The sequence below is a fragment of the Mus caroli genome, unplaced genomic scaffold (assembly GCF_978045245.1).
Source record: "Mus caroli unplaced genomic scaffold, Mus_caroli_1 scaffold_4, whole genome shotgun sequence".
Lineage (NCBI taxonomy): Eukaryota > Metazoa > Chordata > Mammalia > Rodentia > Muridae > Mus > Mus caroli.
The window spans coordinates 117,880,635-117,903,463 of NW_028227259.1; the positions used below are offsets into that span (position 1 = coordinate 117,880,635).

General features: G+C 53.6%; 2 protein-coding genes across 3 annotated transcripts in view; one reads left to right on the top strand and one right to left on the bottom strand.

Moving 5' to 3' along the window:
• The first annotated feature begins 1,231 nt into the window (after positions 1 to 1,231).
• On the top strand, positions 1,232 to 5,710 carry Ficd (FIC domain protein adenylyltransferase). Its single transcript, XM_021162601.2, has 3 exons — positions 1,232 to 1,502; positions 2,273 to 2,629; positions 3,512 to 5,710. The coding sequence occupies exons 2-3, from the start codon at positions 2,329 to 2,331 to the stop codon at positions 4,585 to 4,587; spliced, it is 1,377 nt and encodes a 458-aa protein (XP_021018260.1). The 5' UTR covers positions 1,232 to 1,502; positions 2,273 to 2,328; the 3' UTR covers positions 4,588 to 5,710.
• Positions 5,711 to 8,208: 2,498 nt separating this feature from the next.
• Positions 8,209 to 22,829, bottom strand: part of Sart3 (spliceosome associated factor 3, U4/U6 recycling protein) — a 31,686-nt gene continuing 17,065 nt past the window's right edge. Inside the window, exons 7-19 of one of the 2 annotated variants that reach the window (XM_021162368.3) lie at positions 22,221 to 22,376; positions 21,111 to 21,249; positions 20,476 to 20,583; positions 18,269 to 18,346; positions 18,092 to 18,150; positions 17,092 to 17,201; positions 14,621 to 14,733; positions 13,782 to 13,858; positions 12,487 to 12,655; positions 11,448 to 11,899; positions 10,914 to 11,066; positions 10,426 to 10,616; positions 8,209 to 9,068 (exon numbers count right to left, since the gene is read on the bottom strand). In XM_021162368.3, coding sequence (XP_021018027.1) covers positions 8,894 to 9,068; positions 10,426 to 10,616; positions 10,914 to 11,066; positions 11,448 to 11,899; positions 12,487 to 12,655; positions 13,782 to 13,858; positions 14,621 to 14,733; positions 17,092 to 17,201; positions 18,092 to 18,150; positions 18,269 to 18,346; positions 20,476 to 20,583; positions 21,111 to 21,249; positions 22,221 to 22,376 — 1,980 coding nt within the window. In that variant the 3' untranslated portion in view covers positions 8,209 to 8,893. The remainder of the gene's footprint in view (positions 9,069 to 10,425; positions 10,617 to 10,913; positions 11,067 to 11,447; positions 11,900 to 12,486; positions 12,656 to 13,781; positions 13,859 to 14,620; positions 14,734 to 17,091; positions 17,202 to 18,091; positions 18,151 to 18,268; positions 18,347 to 20,475; positions 20,584 to 21,110; positions 21,250 to 22,220; positions 22,377 to 22,829) is intronic. The other variant, XM_085837035.1, reaches the window with a different exon arrangement.

The following is a 22,829-nucleotide window of genomic DNA, read 5'->3' on the forward strand; positions in this document are numbered from 1 at the left end:
CGGGCTGATCAGGGGGTTTTATAAGAAAGCAGGCTGAAACCGGATTTGGTGGTTTATGCTTCTAATCCCAGCACTTAGAAGGCAAAGGCAGAGGCGGGAGGTTGGGGCTAGCCCGGGCTACACAGTGAGTCCCAGACCAATTTGAGCTACCTGCAGTAGATTGACACCACCAAGTCAGTCTGCTAGTGGCAGAGCTGGGATGCGAACCCAGGGCTGTGTGGCTCTATGAAAAGAGTCCCAAATCCAGAACCTGAGGGCTAAGGCAGGTAGGAGCCAAACTTGGTGAACTGCGTTCAATCCACAAACCTATATGGTAGAAGGAGAAAGCCCAGGTTTGCAAACTGATCTCTGTGCACGTGCGCGCACACAAACAACATTTTTTTTTTTTTTAATTAAGAGATGTGAGCTGTTGTCCCATTGTGCCGTTGAGAAAACTGATCCAAGATCACAAGAGGCTGAGGGCAAAACTCTGAATCTGTGGGCCGTCTGACTCCACAGAGTGTGCCCAGTAACCTCTCAAAGCAGGCCCTGGAAGCTTCCGGTTCAATATTTGTGGGTTGAGATGGGAGGCCTGTCCTCTGCACCAAAAAAAAAAAAAAAAAAAAAACTTTAATCTGGTAAACAAAAAGCCATAGCCAGCCGCTCCAGAGAATGCAAACTAAAAAAGGTCAGGAAGGTATGTTGGCTCAAAAGGACCCGGGTTGAATTCTAAGCCAGCTCGGGCTACACAGTAAGTCCCGACCAACCTGGGCTACACCGTGAATTAATTCCTAGCCAGGCCTGGGCTACACGGTGAGAAGCCATCTCAAAAACCAAAGTAGATTAGAGAGGACAAGAAAGGGGGAAAAGAAAAGGGACAAACGGTGAAGCCGGGATTAAGAAGTGGGAAACGTTTGGTGATGTGGCTACTGCCATTGCACACCAGAGAAACTGAGGCACACGGAGCCCAGGCGGAGGCCAAGGAAGGTAGCAGATGCTGGGACGGGGAGACAGAACGCGAATGCTCGTCCTGGCGGGTGGTCTCGACCCCGCCCCCTGCCGCTTATTGGCTGCTTCCCGCACGAGCTGCACACAAGCAACAGCCAATGGGAGCGGCACACGGCGCGCCTTTACCGGGGGGATGCCCTAGCTTGCTCGAGAACCCGGAAGCGCGACGGATGGACAGGTCGAGACAGCCAATCCGCCGCGGCAAGGGCGGCCGTCCGTCCAATGGCGAGGCGACGGGAGCGGGGCGAGGTGGTGGGGGCGGAGCCTGCGGCTGCGGGGAACGGCCGCGCGGGCTTGGATGGTGCGGGAGGGCACGAGCCCTAGGCTGGTTCGCAGCGTGAGCTCGCGGCAGCCTCAGTTTCCCCCCACCCCCACTTCGGGAGTAAGCCGAAGCCTGCTGGGCTCGAGCCGCTGCACAGGCCGCGCGAAGTGATGACGTGGCGAGTCAGGCCCCGGAGCTCCGGCGCCGCCTGTCAGAACGGCGTCATCCCTCATCTGTAAACCCGGAGCTACAGGTAGCTTGCTTGCTCTCTCTTCGCAAGGGGGCTGACAGCATGCAAGGCTGGCCGCCAGCGCAGTGTCCGGCACATCATAGTTGCCCAATAAATGCTTATTGTTGGCAAGATGGCATTTGCATACCTGCTCCCTCGCCCCCACCCCCCGCCCCGCCAGCCCCCAAGCTTGTGTTCGCCCTCGCGGAGGTAGGGCATCATCACCCACTGTTGTTGCCCAGACCTTGGGTTTCCTTGTCTATGATGGGCAAGCCAGGGAAGGAAGGGCAGAAGGGACACAATACTGGGCACCGAGGCTGTCGGTATTCATATGGTAACATCAGAACACCAGACTTGTCCTTATCGAAGATTGTGGTGTGTGTCCAGGGGCGTGTGCAGGAGTGACAGGCCAAACACTAGGTGTCCTGTGGCAACAGTCGCTTGTGGTGGACTAGTGGACTAAGAGGGGGGCTGACAAGTCCTCGACTTCACTTTTCTGAGTTCTGATTGCATCTCCTCTGGGGAGGGCGGTGTGGAAACATCACCTCCTGGGGTTGTAGGCTGAGATTATGAAAGTTAATATATGTAAATGCATTAGAGTCCTATCACTCTACCCCGGAGGAGCTATGGGTTAGGATGAATCTTTCCAGGCTGGCCCTGCACCGTGAGACCCCTCCCCCTTTTCCCTGGTCCCTAATGAATTAGAAAGTGTGATTCTCTGTGTCTGGTCTCTCCATCTGGGAACGGGTCCACACCCCCTGCGTCATTCTTTAACTATGCTTGGTTCCTTGCAGGGTCCAGCTTTTCCTCTGTGACGGGTCGCGTGCTCTGGACCCAGCCCTCAGTCCAGATGATACTCATGCCAATGGCATCGGTGGTGGCGGTGGCCGAACCCAAATGGGTCTCCGTCTGGGGCCGTTTCCTGTGGATGGCGCTGCTGAGCATGGCTCTGGGGTCGCTGCTGGCTCTGCTGCTGCCGCTGGGAGTTGTGGAAGAGCAATGCCTGGCTGTGCTCAGAGGTTTCCACCTGCTAAGAAGCAAACTGGACCGGGCACAGCCTGTGGTTCTCAAGTGCACCAGCCCATGCACGGAGCTCAGTGTCTCCTCCAAGGATGCGGGGCTGCTGACAGTCGAGACTAAGACGTCTCCAGGTGAGTGCACTGGCCAACTTGGTTGGCCTTGTCAGTTTGTGTGTGTGTAAGCATGAGGGCGTCCCAGTGAATGAGGCAGTCCGGAAATCCAGTCTGATGAGTGACTGAGAACGGGTGTGCCAGCATTTGGAGGGAGACACACAAAGGGTGGGCCCTGAGCTGCACCTCAGATCTACATGGGGGTGGTTCAAGGAAGAGCACCTGAGAACAGTGCTCCCTCCGGCCAGAAACCACTGGGGATGGGACTGGAGAGCGCTCCAGGAACTCAGGGAAGCTGAGTGTGGGTGAGTGCACCCTCAAAGGAAGCCCAGAGCTCAGTGCAAAGCATGCCCCGTGTGCACAGTGAGTGTTGCAGCAGCCTACCTGGATGCCAGCGGCACACTGTCCCCAGGGGTGACAACCACACATTACCACAATGGAATCACATCATTAGAAGCAGGGGCATAGCTCTGATAGCACCTGTCTGGTATGCACAAGGGCCCGGGGTTCCAGTCCCCAGCACTGCCAGAAAACAGAAATAGTCCAGGCATGGGAAGGGCTGAGGGTGAGGTGTTGACACTCCCAAGCCTGAAGGAGAGGGTCTCAAGAGATAAGAGCCACCTGTCCGTAGGGAAGGTGGGCCACCCAGTGCAGCCATACTGTAGGGCAAGCACGGGGATAGCAAATGCCCAGACTGTCTACGCCCAGGCAGAAGATAGTTGGCAGGGGACCTCCCAGTGTAGAGTGGCCTAGGATACAGGACAGCAACTAGCATTCCAACTGTGGAGAGTGGCAGTAGCTGGGGTCTGAGTCACAGAAGCGACATGGCTGTAGTAGTGTCCCTGGGAGGCCTGTACAGGGACAGCCCACCCTGCTCATCAGGCCTCTCTGGCTCTCTTCCAGCAGGGAAGCTGGAAGCCAAGGCCGCCCTAAACCAAGCCCTGGAGATGAAGCGCCAAGGCAAGAGAGGGAAAGCCCACAAGCTCTTTCTGCACGCCCTCAAGATGGACCCCGGCTTCGTAGATGCACTGAATGAGTTCGGCATTTTCTCGGAAGAAGACAAGGACATCATCCAGGCTGACTACTTATACACCAGGGCCCTGACCATCTCGCCCTTCCACGAGAAAGCCCTGGTCAACCGGGATCGGACACTGCCCCTCGTGGAGGAAATTGACCAGAGGTACTTCAGCGTCATCGACAGCAAAGTGAAGAAGGTCATGTCCATCCCAAAGGGGAGCTCAGCGCTGCGCAGGGTCATGGAGGAGACCTACTACCACCACATCTACCACACGGTGGCCATCGAGGGCAACACCCTCACCCTCTCGGAGATCAGGCATATCCTGGAGACCCGCTACGCCGTGCCAGGGAAGAGCCTGGAGGAGCAGAACGAGGTAATCGGCATGCACGCGGCCATGAAGTACATCAACACCACCCTGGTCTCCCGCATTGGGTCTGTCACCATCGACGACATGCTGGAGATCCACAGGAGGGTACTGGGGTATGTGGATCCAGTGGAGGCAGGCAGGTTCCGGAGGACCCAGGTCCTGGTGGGCCATCACATCCCACCCCACCCCCGGGATGTGGAGAAGCAGATGCAGGAGTTCACACAGTGGCTCAATTCAGAGGATGCCATGAACCTGCACCCAGTCGAGTTCTCGGCCCTGGCCCATTACAAACTGGTGTACATCCACCCTTTCATCGACGGCAACGGGAGGACCTCCCGCCTGCTGATGAACCTGATTTTGATGCAGGCGGGATACCCGCCCATCACCATCCGCAAGGAGCAGAGGTCCGAGTACTACCATGTACTGGAAGTTGCCAACGAGGGTGACGTGCGGCCTTTCATCCGCTTCATAGCCAAGTGTACGGAGGTCACACTGGACACGTTGCTCCTTGCCACCACCGAGTACTCGGTGGCGCTGCCAGAAGCCCAGCCCAACCATTCTGGGTTCAAGGAGACGCTCCCTGTGAGGCCCTAACCGCCGGCCAGCCCTCCCTTGGCATCCAGAGAAGGCCTTTCTAGAAACAGTTCTCCCCTGGTAGCAAAAGGAAACCCTTAAACATTCTTTACCTCCAGATGTTTTTCAGTTGAGAAAGAAAACTAAATTATTAAGCCTGTCTTCAGGATAATTTATAGTTCAGCCAAGTTATTTATTTAATTTTTTTTTTTTTTTTTTTTTACTTTTTTAGTGAGCTAGCAGCGACCGAGTGGTGCTGCGACCACAACACCTGTGGTGATCCCGGCACCCAGTAGGGCAGCAGTGCTTTTCTAATGTCCTGAGCCTGGGTGTCTAGACAGACTTTGCACTAAGGGCAGAGGCAGAGAGATCTGTGAGACAGAACTCAGGGCCACGGCAATCACTCTGATGCCTTGGAGGTCCTGAGACCTCAGAAGGCTGCAACCTTGGGCAGAACCTGCCCTGTGCTGAGGCAGGGATTTACTCCTGAGAGGCTGTGGCAGCAGCTTCTACTGGCAGCCCAGCCCTTTGACACAAGAAGCAAGCGTTGCCAGCTCCAGTAGGAGGTTGCAGATTCCCGAAGACCCTCTGAGCTATTAACTTGCTAACCTGAGTGACAGGGAATAGCGCTTCCCTGCCCAGACTGTTCTGAGGAGGGTGGAGGGCAGGCAGAACGGCTTTCCCTTATCTTTGCCCTATACTTCACTTGCATCAACTGAGGCTAGCCAAGCCAACCTACCCTCTCACTCCACAGAGCAGGTCTGCCGTCACCTCCCACTCAGTCTTCTGAGGACACGGGAGGTGACGCTTGGTGGGAGAATACTACCCAGCATGCACCACACACAAGGCACCTGCCCTAACATTACAAAAGGATGTATCTGAGAAACCACATTAACCCCAAATAAGCAGTTCTGATAAAAGATTTAAAACGGGCAAACACCTGTGACCACGACCACCCAGCCTTTCCCCCTTTGTCTTGTGGTTTGAAACCCTCTTCCCATCTGATGCCATCACAGGGTCCGGTGTCCCCACTGCCTTGGAGTGGCCTTCTTCTGGTAACTTGTAAAGTGATGGATGGTGTCACATCTGATAGACACATTTCCAAGTTGTCATCTTAGGAAAAATAAACTTTTTTTCAATCATATTTATGGCTTATGCCAATTTGACTGCTGCTATTTAGAGTCATAATGGCTATGTCACTGGATTTTGTTCTGAGACAGCCTACAGTGTCCCGGCGCACTGCACTTTTTGTTTGAATTGGAAACTCATACCAGCCACCAAGTGATGGTATCCAGCGTTTAGAAAGATACTCTGGCAGTTTTCTGACAGACTGAGAAAAAAAAATAGGTGAGAAAAAAGATGTGTGCGTGCAGCACCGCCAACAGCTCTGCAGGACGCAGCCGCAGATATCACCTGGTAAGACGCTGCATCCAGGTGCAGCCCCCAGCTCCTGGCTCTTCTCTGCACACCCAAGTCTCATGGGAGGCTCACTTTGTCCTGTAGTGAGAACCTGCACTTTAGCTACATGTGGAAAATATTATTTTAACAAATTCCTGGTTCTAATAAAGTATTTTATTACATACATTGCGATGTCTCATCCAGGACTTCCACCACCATGCATCCTCTTCTGAAACCATATTCTAGAGCAGCTCAGAAACTGCCTTCCTGGCTTCACTCACTGAGTTTTCATGTGCCTATTGTGTGTAGCATATAAACAAGACATCAAGCCAGCTCAGAGTGGTTCTCTCCATCCACCACTAGGATCAGAGCTTTTCCTGGCTGGTAGGGTTCCAAGAGACACCCGCCCCTGCTTTGTCATTGTGTGTGCCCCGAGTTAAATTTACAAAGTTTTCCCCCACATTTAAAATAATTTGGTGGCCCTTGCTGGCGTGTGGAAAGGCTCAGCTGTGTCATGATGCTGTGGAGAGCAGGAAGTCACACCTGGGCACTGGCCACCAGTAAGAGAACCAGGTAGGTTCTCTAACACAAGCAGGGAAGTCACTAGAACCCAGGGAGATTAGCTCAGGGCCATTCTTCCTAGTAAATGCCCAGGCTCACCCTTGAAGCTGTCTCTTAGGCTCCCTCACAGACTCAGGAGGAGGCCATGCCACAGGGAGGTGCCTGGGATCCACAGCTGTCATCTAATAGGTCTTTGTGTGTTATGTAATAAAGATGGAGGAGAATCTGCACTTTGAAAATGATAACATTTATAGGAAGGGTAAACTAACGTTTATGAGATGGGAGCTCAACTTGGGCCAGGTTCTTCTGGCATTAAGTGTACTCCTGTGTGTGCTGCGTGTGAGACACTGCTGTGGGCTGACTGAGGAGTACGCCGTGTCTGGAAAGGAGCAGTGGGTAGACGGCAAGGAGTGGGAAGGAAGGAGGAGCGGGAGCTGAATGTTGAGAGCTCCAGGACACACACAGTCACAACCACACTTAAATGCTCAGGGACAGCCGGGCGTGATGGCGCACGCCTTTAATCCCAGCACTCGGGAGGCAGAGGCAGGCGGGTTTCTGAGTTCGAGGCCAGCCTGGTCTACAAAGTGAGTTCCAGGACAGCCCAGGCTATACAGAGAAACCCTGTCTCAAAAAACCAAAAAAAAAAAAAAAAAAAAAAAAAAAAGAAAGAAAGAAAGAAAATGCTCAGGGGCTGGAGGGATGGCTCAGCAGCTCGGAGCACTGGGTGCTCTTGCAAGGGACCTAGGATCCAAGTAGCATCCAAATGGCAGCTCACAACCACCTGTAACTCCAGACCCACGGGATCCCTCCTTTAAACTCCATGGGCCCCAGGCACACACATGCTGCTCATACGCACATGCAGGCAAAACCCATAAATCATTTTTTTAAAACGTTAAGTTAAAAAAAATGTTAAAAAATAAAAATAAAAAACAAACTTAGGGCTGGGCAGATGGCTTACCAGGTGACAGCCTTACACAGGGCAGCCTGAGCCATCCTGGGGCCCCATGGTGGAGGCAAGAGCCAACTCCTGAAAGTTGGCTTCTGATGTCCACAAGCACACCCCAGCATGTGCACACATGCATTCTTTCCTTAGGAGAGAGGCTCAGTGGTTACAAGCACTCGCTGCTCGTGCAGAGGACCGGGGTTCAGTCCCCACAGCTGCAGGGATCCAGCAATGCACTCTTCTGGATTCCACACATGGCACACACTCACACAGACACACAAATCTTTCTTCCGAGCTTTTAAATGCAGACCGAGGGCTACAGTGCAGAGAACGGGTCTAGCTTGCACAAGGCCTCGGTTCCGTTGCTAACACCTAGACAAACATCATGGGCACACAGAACACACAGTCGGCATCCAGCACGCATGCACGGACCCCCTCACATTTCCCTCCAAGGTGCTTTTAGACAGCGAGTCCTTGCCCCACCGCCCTCTCTCCCCTTGACGAAGGGCTTTCAGGGCAGAAACCGCACGTCGAGAGGTGAGAGGTAAACTCTTCCCAGCAGTGCCAGGCTGCCAGAAACTCCAGTCTGTCACTGCGGCATCATATGAGCAGTGACACAGGACTGATTTGCACAAGCTGTTAACACACAGCTTGTGTGAAAAGCAGGTGCACTGTCACACACACACACACACACACACACACACCATAATGAGCACACACCCAGCTGCAATGCACAAGGCTTCTGTAAGAACTTCAGTTTAATAAACAAAACTCAATGGGGAGACTCAACTTTGTACTAGACATGGCATTTCGACGTGAGTGTCTGAACAGAGGGCTTAGGGCTCCAGTCATCAGGCAAAGAAAGTGGTCCAGAGTGGCTGGCACACAATTCCTATGAACAAAGGTCACAGACATTCCACTTTTAGGGAACATTAAACAGTGTGAATTAGAAATACATAATAGAAAAACTCATAGCCTCTTTGGACAAAAGCCCATCACACGTGTCTTCTGTGACGTCCCACACTTCTCGACAGGCCATTCTGATGAGTGATAAGCTCTCCCATTCCATCTTCCACACTTACAGAGTGATGGGCATACGTGCTGTGCAGGGCCGGGGGAGGGGGTTCGTAGAAAAGGGGCCAGAGGCGGTGAAAGCATCAGGACAAGTGGGCCTCGAAAGCTGGGTCCCTCCTTGTTAGGACACTAACGTACCTGGGGACAGCCCATAGAGCGGTCGGCCTCCGCCCTCAATGTGAGGGAACACTCCTCACCGCCATGTTCACCGTAGGCTCTCCCTTCCCATCCACACCAGAGGAGAATCTGTGGGAGCGCAGGCGAGAACCCAGCCCTTCTGTCTCAGGGCCCGTGGTGGCCAGCCCGGCCAGCAGGAAGGACAGGTAAGGCGTCTCCATCTCAGAGTCCTGCTCACTTTCTCAGAAGCAACTTCGCAAAGTCGGCATTGGACATCTTAGGAGCCTCGGTGGCCACAGATGGGGCGACCGCCGGCCCCGGAGCTGGGCCGTTCTCAGCCTGAGGAGCAGCACCCTGGCGCTGCAGAGCTCGAGGAAGGAGAGAGAGCTGGGTCCGTCCCTTCCCGCGTCTAGAAGAGCAAAACACAATGACCCTTTGGCAGCATGGTCTCATGGCCCCAGCTGGACTGAGATGTTGGGATTATGAGACCATGCCAGAAGACAAAACTGTGACAACTGTTGAACTGTGACAACTGTTGCTGGCCCAGCATACACAGCTGAGTTCTAACCTTGCAACAAGAAAAGCGAGCACAGGAACCACAGGGCACTTGACCCCAGCTAGGAGGTGAGGGGCAGTGAACAAGCCTCCTCCTCTACAGTTCTGACAATGAGCATCCCTATGCCACATCATGGAGGTGACAAAAACAGCTACCATCTTCCAACCTCAACCTCCAGGCCCAGAACCGTCAGTTCCGTCATCAGCGAGCAGAGCAGCACAGCTTGTGGGATAACAGCTGCCCCACAGACTTGGGACCAAGCGGGTCCTGATTAGTGATCCGGTGTGGGTGGGAGGGGCCAGTTCCTGGGAGTGGGGGCATCCCTGGCAGGGGTCCTGGGTTACATGAGAAAGCAGGCTGGGGCTAGAGAGAAGAGCACCTGCTGCTCTTCCAAGACTGGGGTCTGATTCCCAGCACCGACAGCGGGTGGCTCCCAACCACCTTTAATTACAGTTCTGGCCTCCACAGGCACTGCACACACATCCTCCCTGTGTGTGGACATGCAGTAGTGCAGAAAAACACCCATATGCATAAAAATAAAGACAACAATATTTTTAAAAGGAAAAGACAGCAAGCAGGCAGGCAAGCTGAGGGGCTGGAGAGATGGCTCAGGGATTAAGGGCAATGGCTGCTCTTGCAGATGACCCAGGTTAGATTCCCAGCATTCACAGATGCTGACAACCATTTGTAACTACAGTTCTAGGGGATCTGATGCCCTCTTTTGGACTCTGTGGGCACGGCACTCATGTGATACACAGACACCCGTGCAGGCAAGATAACACATAATATAAATGTAAAAAACAAAATATTTTAAGAAAGCACGCTGGGCAAAGCAAGGTGAGAAAGCAGTGAGTGGCGTTCCTCCGTGACCTCTGCCTCGGTTCCCACCTCTGGGTTCCTGCCTCGCCTTCCTTAGATGACGGACAGACGATGTAAGAGGTACGCAAATAAACCCTTTCTTCCCCATTGGTCTCTATCGCCAGAACCAGACACCTGACCCTTCCTTGCCTCACCAGGCCCTGGGGGACTGACAGACACCACAGCATGCTGCCAGGGCCGCTTCCCTTGGAGGCCTGCTGTGTACATCTATGGTCACATGCAGAGCAGCAGGTCCTGGCTTTTCTGCACTAACTCCCCTGCCCCTCCAGACCTGACTCTGAGTCTCAGCAATGGCCAGGGCAGATCTGTACAAACAGCAGCAGACACTTACGCGCCATACATCTGCCGGGGGACCATGGGGGCCCCTGGTGCTGTCCTCACTTCTGGCTTCTCTGGAACTTTCCGCTGAGGGGGATTGCTGATTGCCACCTTGATGACATTCTCTCTGATGGTCATGCCATCCATCTTCATCACTGCCTGGGACGCCTGGGATTCGTTTTCATACTCCACATACGCCAGGCCCTAACACACACAGTGCACAGCCGGGTCAGGTGAGAGGCATGCACTGACGCCCAAATGCTGCCGTTCTGGCTACAGACTTACCCCTTGACTAACCGTCTGACTGGCTGTCACTGACTAAAATCTGAAAAGCCTCACAACTGTGCTTGCCCAGGGAAAGAAACTGTAAGGCCAGCAAACAGCAGGGGAGGAGGCACGAGCACCCACACAGTCCCCTGTCCACCGCTCGCCCACTCGCCAGTGTGAGGAGTCAGAGCTTGTCCAGCTCCAGACAGACCCGAGCCCGCCGTCCCCACTCACCTTCGGCTTGCCAGCCCTGTTAGTGACCAGCCTGAGGTCCTTGACGGTGCCATGGGCCTTACAAATGTCCTCGAGCTCCTCTTTGGTGCAGGAAAAGGGCAGGCCGGAGATGAACAGTTTGTGTTTCTCCAGGGTGGTACTGTATCTGAACACCTGCAAACACAGCACAGCCCGTGGTTCAGGCAGGCACGCCCCAGCATGTGTGTGTCCTGCGCAGGCACAGCTGAGCCATTCTGGTCTCAGAGACTCACGTGACAAAATCGCCTGGGCACCCCACCTCTGTAAATGGCCATCCACTGAACACAGGTGAGGGGCCACTCTTGCCACCCTCTTAAGCACCCCAAGGAAAGCAGCCACCCTCCCAAACGCTACCTCAGCCACTACCAATCAAGAGGCAGCAGCTCACAGCGACCAAGCCACGAGGCAGCCTGAGCTCCTCTCGAGGTTTGCCGCTGTCAGTCCTCATGGGCTCCAGCGCTGAGCACTGCCTATCGGGCAGCCCACCCTGAAGACCCCCTTCTTCAAAAAGCATACCTTAAAATCAGGGTTTTTGCTCTTATCCACACAGGGGGACACGAACATCGGCCTGCCCTCCACAATCTTCCTGTCCAGCTCCAGGGCCTGCTGGGCTGACTTCTCCTCTCCAAACTCCACATAGCAATAGCCCCTGAAGTCCCCGCGGTTGCTGAAGATTGGCCTGATCTGGACCACCTCCCCACAGACCTCAAAGAGTGGCCTGAGCTTCACCTCGGGCTCTTCTATGCTGTAGGGCAGGTTGCTGACAAACACGGTGACACTGTCCTTACTGCTGTCGTGAGCCACCTTGGGCATGTCCCGCTTAAGGGAGGCTGCCTTCTCTTTCTGCTTGGAAGGAGGACCAACGTCTATTGTTAAGCATTTCCCGGAGAGCTCTGTTTCTTCCTTCATAGCCGAAGCTGCTCCAGAGGCCAGACTGTTCTCCATCCTTCTGCGTTTGGAAGGCTGCTCTGCAGGCATTCAAAAGACAAGCAGAGGCAGTTAGCCAGGTCTGCACTCCTTCAGCATCAGGCCTGCCCCACCTCACACAAACTGCACCGTCTCCACACTCAATTCAGTGGGGCTCACTTTACACTCCAGCAAAGGTGCTGCGTCAATGAAACCAAGAACATAAACGTCCACTGTCAGTCATCCCTGCACAGTCAGGTTCCCACTCCCCGCAGCAGAATGCAGAGCCCCTCCCCTGCCCCCATCCCCAAGTCAGCCCTGAAGAACGGAGCTGGGAAGCCGTTCTGAAGCCCGCAGGTGACTGCTCCATACATGCACTTCTCCTGCATCCTGCCAGAGGACATGGGCTGGGCTTGGATGGTCACTGCCTCAGGGAGAAGCTACACAGGGCTCGGACACAGAACATTAATTTTTAACTGGGTCTTTAGCAGAGTCACTACTGAGAAATGGCAGCCGATGTCAGTGCTATGAAACCTGACTGAGCCAGGGCAGTGCAAGTATGCCCACTGAGGAAGCACAGCCACTCTCACAGAGTTAAGAGGCTCTATGTATGGGTTGTGCCTGCACCCACGCCCGAGTGCGATGGTACCTTCCTCCTCTTCGCCCCACTCGTTCTCTTCGTCCTCGTCCGCCCTGCGCTTGTCGGCACCTCGAGTTTTCTTCTTCTTTTTCAGGGCTTTCTTCTCCGCCCGCACCTTCTTCCGCTGCTCGGCCTTTTCTTCTTCCTGCTGCACAAGAGCTGCTTCCTTCTCTGCAGCCTAGGAATGAGAGGACAGGGCGTTCTGGAGGCTGTGTCCTGCTGGCTGGCTTGCTTGTAAGATAGGGTGGGAACCCTCATACAATACACAGCAAGGAGGAGACTCAATTCATATTCCTCTCAATACATGCTGCAACATTACACACCAGGAAAAAGAGGCAGGCAGTCCCAAAGCAGGCGTCTGCTGCTGTGACACAATGTTGACAAAAGCCCCAGGGAGAATAGGTTAGCCTGAGCTCACACTGCAGTCGTTTACAAGTCTATAGAGGGGCTGAGGATGCAACCCTGAAAAAGCTAGTGCCATCCACAGAAAAGAGAAGGAAGGAAAGTCTGTGGGCTGTGCTCCGCCCATTCTTTTTATTTCATTTCAGACCCTAGCTGAGAAACAGCACCAAGCACATTTAGGGTGGGTCTTCCCACCTCAGTTAATCAGAAGACCCCGGCCAGCCGGCCAGTGTAAGCAAGCAAGAGATGTTCACACAGGGCCTATCATGGCTCCTTTACAAACTTAACTCTTGATCAAATTCCCCAGTCTCCCCTCCAATCCCCTTGGATGACAGCCCCACGTCTCCCTCAACTGCACTGACTCTTGTCTGTCTGTCTGTCTGTCTGACTATCTTTCTTCCCACAGAGTCCTACTGGCACCATGAGTGTGTCCAGCATCCACCCAGTGGAAGGGCAGCCTACCCTAGGCTACACCCTGGATGGAGGCTGAAGGTCCCTCCCAGGAGCTATCAATTGCCAACAGCTTCCAGGAGAGAGGCTCTGTGAGCCCTCTGAGGCTTCTGTGTGATCTAGGATGCTCAATTCCTGGGAGTCCAAAGCTTTATGTGAAGCTACAAATGGCAAGGGGTAAGTTTAACTACTGACCCACATGCTTTCTAACTAGCATCTTGGAAAGGGGCTGGGGGGATGCTCAGTGGTTACCAGCACCAGCTTCAGAGGACCCAAGTTCAATTCCCAGCACCCATATGGTAGCTCACAACTGTCCCAGGATCTGATGCCCTCTTCTGGTCACTGTGGGCACTGCCCACACATGGTGCAAACATCCACGCAGACAAAAGACTCAAAGCAGACCAAGGGGCATAGCAGTGCAGTTCCCAACCCTCGGAAAGCATCGCTGTCACCTTCATTCTCTGCTCATTCACACGAGCCAAGCGCGTCTCCGTTTTCTGAATGGCTAGATCCCAATCTTCTAAGGTCCCTGGAGAGAGAGAAAAGCAGAGATCTGACACACCCACTCCTAGGCTGCGGCAGTGTTCCCTGACCCCACTGCTCCAGAGCACAGAGCTCCCTTCACAACAACTGCAGTGGCTCTTGCTTTAAGACAATGCACGCCATCTGCCAAGTCTGCAATTCAAACATCCTTCTGGGTTCCTGATATGTGTCCTTCTCCTTCCAAAGACAGATTTAAAAACAAAAATCTGACTTTATAGGCTCTTGATGGTAAAGACTATAAAAACATGCCAATGAAAAGAGCACGTGAACTCGAGAGCCAGGGGAGCCACTCCAGTGTGCTGGAACTCTGTTCTCTGTCTGATCTACAGGTCTCAGCCTCATCCTAATCCAGATGAGTCCCAGGAGAGAGAAGCCCATGCTGTCTCCCAAAGCTCTATTGCTATGGCTTAGGACCAACAAGGGCCAGCTGGCCATGCAGCCCGTCTCTCCATACTGTCCAAGTGTGTTTGTGGTGCAGACCCTGCCAGAGTGGCAGTGCTCATGCAGGCTCCCGCTGCCCAAGGGGGATCTGTTCCGAGTCCCATTTGGCTGTGGTAGAGTGTGAGTGTGGCCCGAGGACACGAAACAAGCCTGTCACTAAGGGTCACCTTCCAGTGCTGCAGACTGAGCACTGCTGCAAGAGGGCTCCCTCCCACAGGCAAGCCATCTTGCCCTCACAGATGTTTCCACCAGAGACCACTGGCCAAAGGACCACACTCCAAGCCAAAAGCAAAGGCCAGGCTCCCACCTTCAGTCCTCTCCATGGTGAGCAACACTTCACAGACATGCTCAGGGTAGTCACTCGTGCACTGGACAGCTCGGTGCAGAGCCTTCCGACAGTGTTGTGTGTCACCATGTGCCCTAGAGCAGAAAACAAACAGCTGCCATCACAGACCACAGACAGGCTGCCTGCTGAGGCACAGAGGGAGACCCTTCCATAAACGCTTTCTCTTGACCACACAGGGGCCTGGAGCCAGGCCTTCTGGTCACATGGGAGAGAACAAGGCAGCTCCTGACTGCACCTGGACAAGGTCCTCTGTAGTCCACCTGAGGGATCTGTGATTCCATGACTCCAAAATGCTTTAACTTTCATGCTGAGTCAGCTTTTACTCTAACGAGTCACAGAATGCTGATCACACTGGCCTGTGTGTGTGTGTGTGTGTGTGTTGTGTGTGTGTGTACCAGCACACTCAGACCTTCAGTGCAGGTGTGCTTTGGCTACAATCCACACACCCAAGGCCTCAGGAGTCTTTGTGGAGCCCCCAGATGTCCCAAGGTTTTGCAGCAGGGCTGGCGCTTGCATGGATGTTGGGAAGAAGTGGAACCTTCCCGTGAGAAGCTGTGCACACCATGGAAATGCACTAGCGCTCCTGTGTGCACGCAAGGATGGCACTTCACAGAGAAGGTGGACATGGCAGAACATCAGGCCAAAGGTTTATCGAGTCAAGGGGCAGACAGACACTACTAGTGCAAACCATAAAAGCAGGCAGACAGGGTTCCTGACACTCCACCTGGCCCTGCAGAGTTCTTCTGTCGTGGAGGGAAAAGACCGAGCTCATCAGAAGGCAGCGAGGCTCCCTCCCTACCCACCTGTGTACAGGCCAGCTGCTTTACAGCTGCAATGAGAACTGCAGCACAGCAGAGCGAAGCAGACACAGACTCGAGAGCCAGGGAGTGAGCTGTCTGTTACTACATGAATACATTTGCCAAAACCTAAGACTCGGATTGGAGAAATGGCTCAGCAGTTAACAGCAGCAGCTGCTCTTACAGGGGACACAGGTAAGAACACAGCACCCACATGGTGGCTCACACCACCTGTGACTCCAGTTCAAGGGCCTCCCTCTGTGGATACCAGGCACCCATGTGACACACAGACGAATGTTCACGCAAACACCCACCCACAGAAAACAAAATCATAAAAAAGGTATTAAGCCAGCTGTGACAGTACATGCCTTTTATCCCAGTAACTGGGAGAAAAGAGGCAGGCAGATCTCTATGGGTTTGAGGCTAGCTTGGCCTACATAGTGAGACCCTGTCTCAAAAAAAGAAAGAAAAAAAAGAAATGAATGTTTTGTGGTTTTTGTTTTTTTTAATTCCAGATTGTGTCACAAAATTATCTGGAGTTTGGAAAGTATGAAATTTTCTTTTTTTTTTTTGAGACAGGGTTTCTCTGTGTAGCCCTGGCTGTCCTGGAACTCACTCTGTAGACCAGGCTGGCCTCTTTTTCTTTTTTCTTAAAAAAGTGTATTATGGGCTGAAGAGATGGCTCAGCGGTTAACAGCAGTCACTGCTCTTCCAGAGGTCCTGAGTTCAATTCCCAGTAACCACATGGTGACTCACAACCATCTGTAATGGGATCTGATGCCCTCCTCTAGTGTGTCTGAGGACAGCTACAGTGTACTCACATACACGAAATAAATCTTTTATAAAAAAGAAAGTGTATTTATGTTAAATGCATACCTTGCCATCTTTAAAGTCACTTTTATTTGCAGGTACTGTAAACCTGGCCTCCCACATACACAGTGATGACATGTCAGAGGCACTGGAGAAGCCTGACTTGCTTGCCTGGTGGCAGGACCATGAGAAACTCCCTCTACACCACACCTTCAGATGCACTTTAACTATTTTAATTTGGGCACACATTTTTTAAAAATGGGAAAACAACCTTTTAAAAAGGAAAAAGCATTAGAAACATGGTGGATTTTCAATATGTGCTGAATCAAACAGCTGCTGAGTGAGCTCATGCTGTCATCTTGGAATGCACTTGGAAGGCTAAGCAGGCAAGTCCCCATGAGCTAGCCTGGGCTACACAGAGCCTCAAGCTTGGGAGGGAGGGAAAGGGAGAACAGCAATAATCTAGAGGGTCATAGCTCAGACAGAGCCCACCTTAAACCCTGAGTGACAAGTCCAGCCAGAGGCTCCTAGCTGATCTGACGCCTGCCTTACTTTCTCTTTTCTTTATGCTTCCTGTACATAATAAACAGTGACATACACCCCACTCCAATCAGGCATGTTCAAAACTCAAAAACAGAAACAATTTAGAATCATGGCTATAGGAGCCTCCCCTCCCCATCCCACCCCCACCGAGAACATTTGTCTGGAGACTTGGCAGCCACAGGACCTGCTAAGGAGAGGGAGGAAGGTGCCCACCCCAAGGAGCAGGCTCAAGTCAGCTCAGCCAAGGCTGGATACGGACGCCGCCCACCCTGGTTCACTCACCGTTCCAGGTTGTAATACTCCAGCCACATGTTGGCGTACTTGGCATTCCCTCTGGTCATGATGCTGTCCCAGAGCTCTCGGGCTTTCTGCATGTTATTGCACAGACGAGCCTAAAGCACAGCAGCAAGGCCAGCTAGGACACCCGAGCCTCCTCACAGCAGTACCCACACAGGCATGGCTACAAACTCCTTCTCGCCATGACGGTCACACTAATGCCCGAAGGCCCCAGGCCTCCCTCCAGCAATACCAGGCCTAAGGCTCAGCCGCCTCTCAGCAGCAGCCTCCAAGGGTCTGCACGCGGAGGTGCACTCAGGCAGAGCTTGCAGCACAGTGAGGCCTGGTTCCTGAGTAAGAGGTTTGCCTACAGCTCCTGCAGACACAGGGCAGGGGGCTTCAGCACCCGGCAGTTCTGAGTACCCATTCACTCTCCCTTCATGTCCAGCAAACCTGAGCACAACTCTTCCCCTGGGGAGCATGCCAGATGCAGCGGCAGCAGAAGCCAGGTCAGTCATGTGATCTAAGTGCACACACAACCTGTTTCCTTATCCTTCCCAATTAATAGAATCTCATCCAGACGAACAACAGAGCTTAATAGACCCAACTCCCTTGGTGGAACAGGACTGGAACTCTGGAACTCTATCAGCTGGGGCTCCGTGGCTCATTCGCTCCGTGTCCCTGGCTTAGGAACTGCATCGACTGTCCTGCTATTGCTCAAATAGTCCATCTGCTGGACAAGGTTACAGCCTGAGCACACAGAGACGGGCTCACTCACAGCACACCCTCAGCAGCCCTCAGGCAGCAGTGAGGGAGGGCTGGGGAGGTGAATACTCAACAGCCAGCTTCCATGTACCACTGCTATGCTGCTCTGGCTGAGAAAATCTTCAGGTATGTACAAATCCTCTGGGCCCTAGAGCCCAGCTCAGATCCTGCCCCAGTCTTCATGGATGCTGCACAGGCCTTCAAGGGAGGGAGGCAGGGACAAGTCTGTAAAAACGCTCACCTCAACCCGAGCCCAGCTCTGCATGATCAGGCAGCTTGGATCCCCACTCTCGCTGAAACCTTCCAAAAGGGAATGTGACAATTAGGATGACCATGAAGCAAGCACCTGGCAGGGAAGAGTGGCCCAAAAGCAACCACAGGCAAGGTGGCTGGGCGGACAGCGGGCAGGGCCACTTACGCTCCTCAACCTCCTGCTGCAGATACTCCAGAGCCCGCGTGAACATGGACCGCAGCTCTTCCAGCTCCTTGCTAGAGTCTGTTGGAAAAGGTGAGTAGAACTTTGTAAAGCCACCAAAGCCGACATTTTAAACTTCATACCAGAACCATGGAGGCCTACAACAGACACGTGACCCTGTCACACATCCTCTCACAATAATAAACCTTGGGAAGGTACGGTGGCACTGAAAAGCACAGGCACTGGCCAGCAAGCAGGGACAGGCAGGTGGCACAGAGACTGCATGGAGCAGCGTGTGACCCAGGGACAGTGGGTGGCACAGGGACTGCATGGAGCAGCGTGTGACCCAGTGACAGTGGGTGGCACAGGGACTATATGGAGCAGCGTGTGACCCAGGGACAGTGGGTGGCACAGGGACTATATGGAGCAGCGTGTGACCCAGGGACAGTGGGTGGCACAGGGACTATATGGAGCAGCGTGTGACCCAGGGACAGTGGGTGGCACAGGGACTATATGGAGCAGCGTGTGACCCAGGGACAGTGGGTGGCACAGAGACTGCATGGAGCAGCGTGTGACCCAGGGACAGTGGGTGGCACAGGGACTATATGGAGCAGCGTGTGACCCAGGGACAGTGGGTGGCACAGGGACTATATGGAGCAGCGTGTGACCCAGGGACAGTGGGTGGCACAGGGACTATATGGAGCAGCGTGTGACCCAGGGACAGTGGGTGGCACAGGGACTATATGGAGCAGCGTGTGACCCAGGGACAGTGGGTGGCACAGGGACTGCATGGAGCAGCGTGTGACCCAGGGACAGTGGGTGGCACAGGGACTGCATGGAGCAGCGTGTGACCCAGGGACAGTGGGTGGCACAGGGACTATATGGAGCAGCGTGTGACCCAGGGACAGTGGGTGGCACAGGGACTATATGGAGCAGCGTGTGACCCAGGGACAGTGGGTGGCACAGGGACTGCATGGAGCAGCGTGTGACCCAGGGACAGTGGGTGGCACAGGGACTATATGGAGCAGCGTGTGACCCAGGGACAGTGGGTGGCACAGGGACTGCATGGAGCAGCGTGTGACCCAGGGACAGTGGGTGGCACAGGGACTGCATGGAGCAGCGTGTGACCCAGGGACAGTGGGTGGCACAGGGACTATATGGAGCAGCGTGTGACCCAGGGACAGTGGGTGGCACAGGGACTGCATGGAGCAGCGTGTGACCCAGGGACAGTGGGTGGCACAGGGACTATATGGAGCAGCGTGTGACCCAGGGACAGTGGGTGGCACAGGGACTATATGGAGCAGCGTGTGACCCAGGATTTTCCTAGCTAACCTTTGGTATGCAGAGGGATCCTGTGGACAAAAATCTAAAAGAACAGGCCAGTCCTACTAGGAAAAAGATTTGGGGCTTCTGACAGTCATTGTCAACCCCACAGAATCTAGAATCAGCAGGAGACAGGTGCCTGAGCATGCCTGTGAGGGACGATCTGTTACGTTGATGGCGGTAGGGAGGCCTGTCCACTGTGGGTGGCACCCTGCTGTTCTCCCGTTATCACCACACATGAGAGACTCTAACCCTTCTGCCCTGGCCGCCTTTGTCAGAGTATTTACCACAGCAACAGAGAAGACACTAAGACAGGGCTTATGGAAGGTCAGACACAGAAAATGAAGGGTGAGGCCCCAGCAGCGGCCAAAGCACAAGAACCACCATTCCTTTCACGCCACGGTCTGACTTCAGGTGGGAGTTGCTAAAGTTTCTGAAGAAAAATGTTACTTATGGCCAGTCAGTCACCAATCCTTTCCCAGGGACATATCTCCAAAAGACACACTAAGAAAAAGCACAGCAGTCATAAAGTGCTTGCACGCCATCACAGGGCCCAGATCCCAGCACCCAAGTAAAGAGCCAGTGAGGTGACACACGCTTGTGTCCCACTGCGGGGAGTTGGGGACGAGGGCCTCCTGGTGCTCACTGCCAGGCCAGCCAAGCTGAAGCTCAGGATCAGCCAATCAAAGGCCCTGTCTCAGAACTCAGTGAACACCACCCAAGAGGATCAGCCAATCAAAGGCCTTGTCTCAAAAATCAGTGAATGGCTCTTGAGGAACACCACCCAAGGCTCATCTCTGGCTGACACATATGTACGCACGCACGCACGCACAGACAGACGCCCCCACACACACACTCTGCAGTCTGAGGAGGCCACACAACTGTACCCTGTCTGAAGTCAACCCTTCTCCTCAGGTAGTCGAGGTACACCTGCCAGATCTCCACATAGTCAGTGGCCTGGATGAAGCCAGCACTCAGAGCGTTCTCGAAGGTCGCTGCAATGCAGAAAGATACAACATTCACTACCAACAGTTCAAAAACAAAGAAAGCCGTCAAAACTCAATAAACGCGTGACTTATGCACTTACAAATTATGCATTTATAAATACACAAGCCCACAGATTCCCATCCCCAGCATCACACACCGAGGAAGGAAAAAACCCCAAGTGTTTAAAGGGGCCTGTGGTCTACAAAGGACTCTTCTACAGTGACTGACAGGCCCAGTTGGGCAAGGAAGACAGATCGTGATTTTCACAAAAGTCATGAGTATCAGAGGCTACGAGCACTAGGAAACCAAACAGACACAGTCTGCAGGTCACAGAGCCTCTGCTGCTGCAAGGCAGATCTGGGATGCCGGCTCGACACTGCCACAGCTCTGCTCCTCAGAGGAGACAGAAGGCTGAGAGCTGTGGCACGGTGGCTCGTACCTGTCACCCCAGCAAGCCTGGGCTCCACAGTGAGCTTACACAGGAGGAACACTCAGAAAACATAACTCAGACACACTCTCACACAAACGTTCACACCAGAAATCGTTTGATGGTCCAGTCCATGTCGCTCCATGGCCAGGAGGTACCGACTCCACAGGGCAACTGTCCACGGGCAGTTCCGCACAGCACGGCTGTGTACAGACAAAACCAAGTCCTTAACTTTCAGCTGTCGATCCTATGACAAAGAATTGCAGAGTGAGAGGACAGCCTGGAAGACTTCCTCAGTGTCAGAGCTTGAAGGGAAACTCCCTCACGAGCCCTCGGGTCCCATCACTCAGCACCAGCTACTGGCACCGTTTTAGGAAGTTCTGAAACTCTGGGAGGCAGCCGGCGGGCCTGGGAGAGAGGAGAGTCTTCAGAGCTGCAGCTCAACCCTAGCCCAACCCTGACCATGCCGTAAGCAGATACCTCTGCCACAAGCACATCATCACACCGACCCAGCCCAGCACCAGGGGCTGTCCCTCTGCCTCTTCCTTAGGTTGCTTCTTTTCAGGGTTTAGCCAGGAGAAAAGTAACTCGAGAGCATCAGAGACACGCCTAGCACAGCACACTGGAAATGTCTCTCGTCACGTCACGGTGGCATGAGCATGTGTGCACCTGTCACCTCAGCACCCAGGAAGCTGAGGCACGACAGTCACACATTTGAGGCCAGCTTGGGCTACGCATTAACAAATGTCTCAAAAGAAATGAAGACTAAAACATAAATAAAAGAATGCTGTGGCCTAGCTTCCTCAAGGAAGAAATCACCAGGGGAGCGCAAGACGGGCAGGGCAGGGGACCTAGGCACCGGATTCAGCCCAGAGACGCATCCCTAACGTGTGGACTTCACCAGGGCCCTTTCACACAGAAGGACCTTCATTGCATGCTGGGTCAGAACTGAAGAACAACAGAGATGGAGACCCAGGGAAGGATACAGTGAAGCCACAGGGAGTTCAGCCACACGGACTGAGCGCTGCTGGGGCCAGCGCTGTGCTGTGCAGAGGGCTTCACTTGATCCATCTCCCTCCCGTTTAGAATGTTTCCGTAATGGAAAGGTAGCACGGAACACTAATCTCTTAGACAAGTTCTCTCTAGCGCCTGCCACTCCTGGCTATCCCTGTGTAAGGTTCTACCTTGAAAGAAACAGAACTGGAGCAGTTATCTTACTAGGTACTGACTGTAGCGGATCCATAAGTCTGGAACCAGGCAGTTCTCCACCAGGGCACGCTCAAAGATCAACTGAATACGGGCAGGATCCCCGATTTTCATCTCGAAGTCGATGTAAGCTTGGTATTCCGCCAGCCGAGGGGCCTCTGCCTGTAGCTGCAGCACAGGGAAGTCACGCTTGTTAAATTTAGGTGTTTGACAGTTTCAGACAGCACAAAACATCTTCAAACAAGTGAGCCTGGGCAAGAGCAGCTAACCCATGAGAGCCAACAGGGCTTCTTGCTCAGAACTGCCCACCACAGGATAGATCTGTGACCTGGGAGCACTGGGAGACTCAGTCACCAGCATCCAATCCTTGTTCTACAACCTCCCGAGCACACAGGGATGACTGAACAGTGGCCTGCCCACACCCACTGCTCCCCATCTAGAGAGGGCTGTGGTGAAGGCCTCGCTCAGGCATCAGTGCTAGAACACAGCTGCAGGCTAAGGAGGGCCAGCCGGGCTGACACACCATATAGCCCATTAACCTCTTCAGCCCCACTCTGCTGACAGCCAGAGTGGAACAGATGGCTTTGTGCACATAAGTGCACACACACACCATTTACAGAG

Excerpts from the sequence above, each read along its gene's own strand:
- Ficd (XM_021162601.2), top strand. The coding sequence starts at position 2,329 with ATGATACTCATGCCAATGGCATCGGTGGTGGCGGTGGCCGAACCCAAA. Across the intron at positions 2,630-3,511 it reads CGAGACTAAGACGTCTCCAG|CAGGGAAGCTGGAAGCCAAG; the intron begins GTGAGTGCACTG and ends GCTCTCTTCCAG.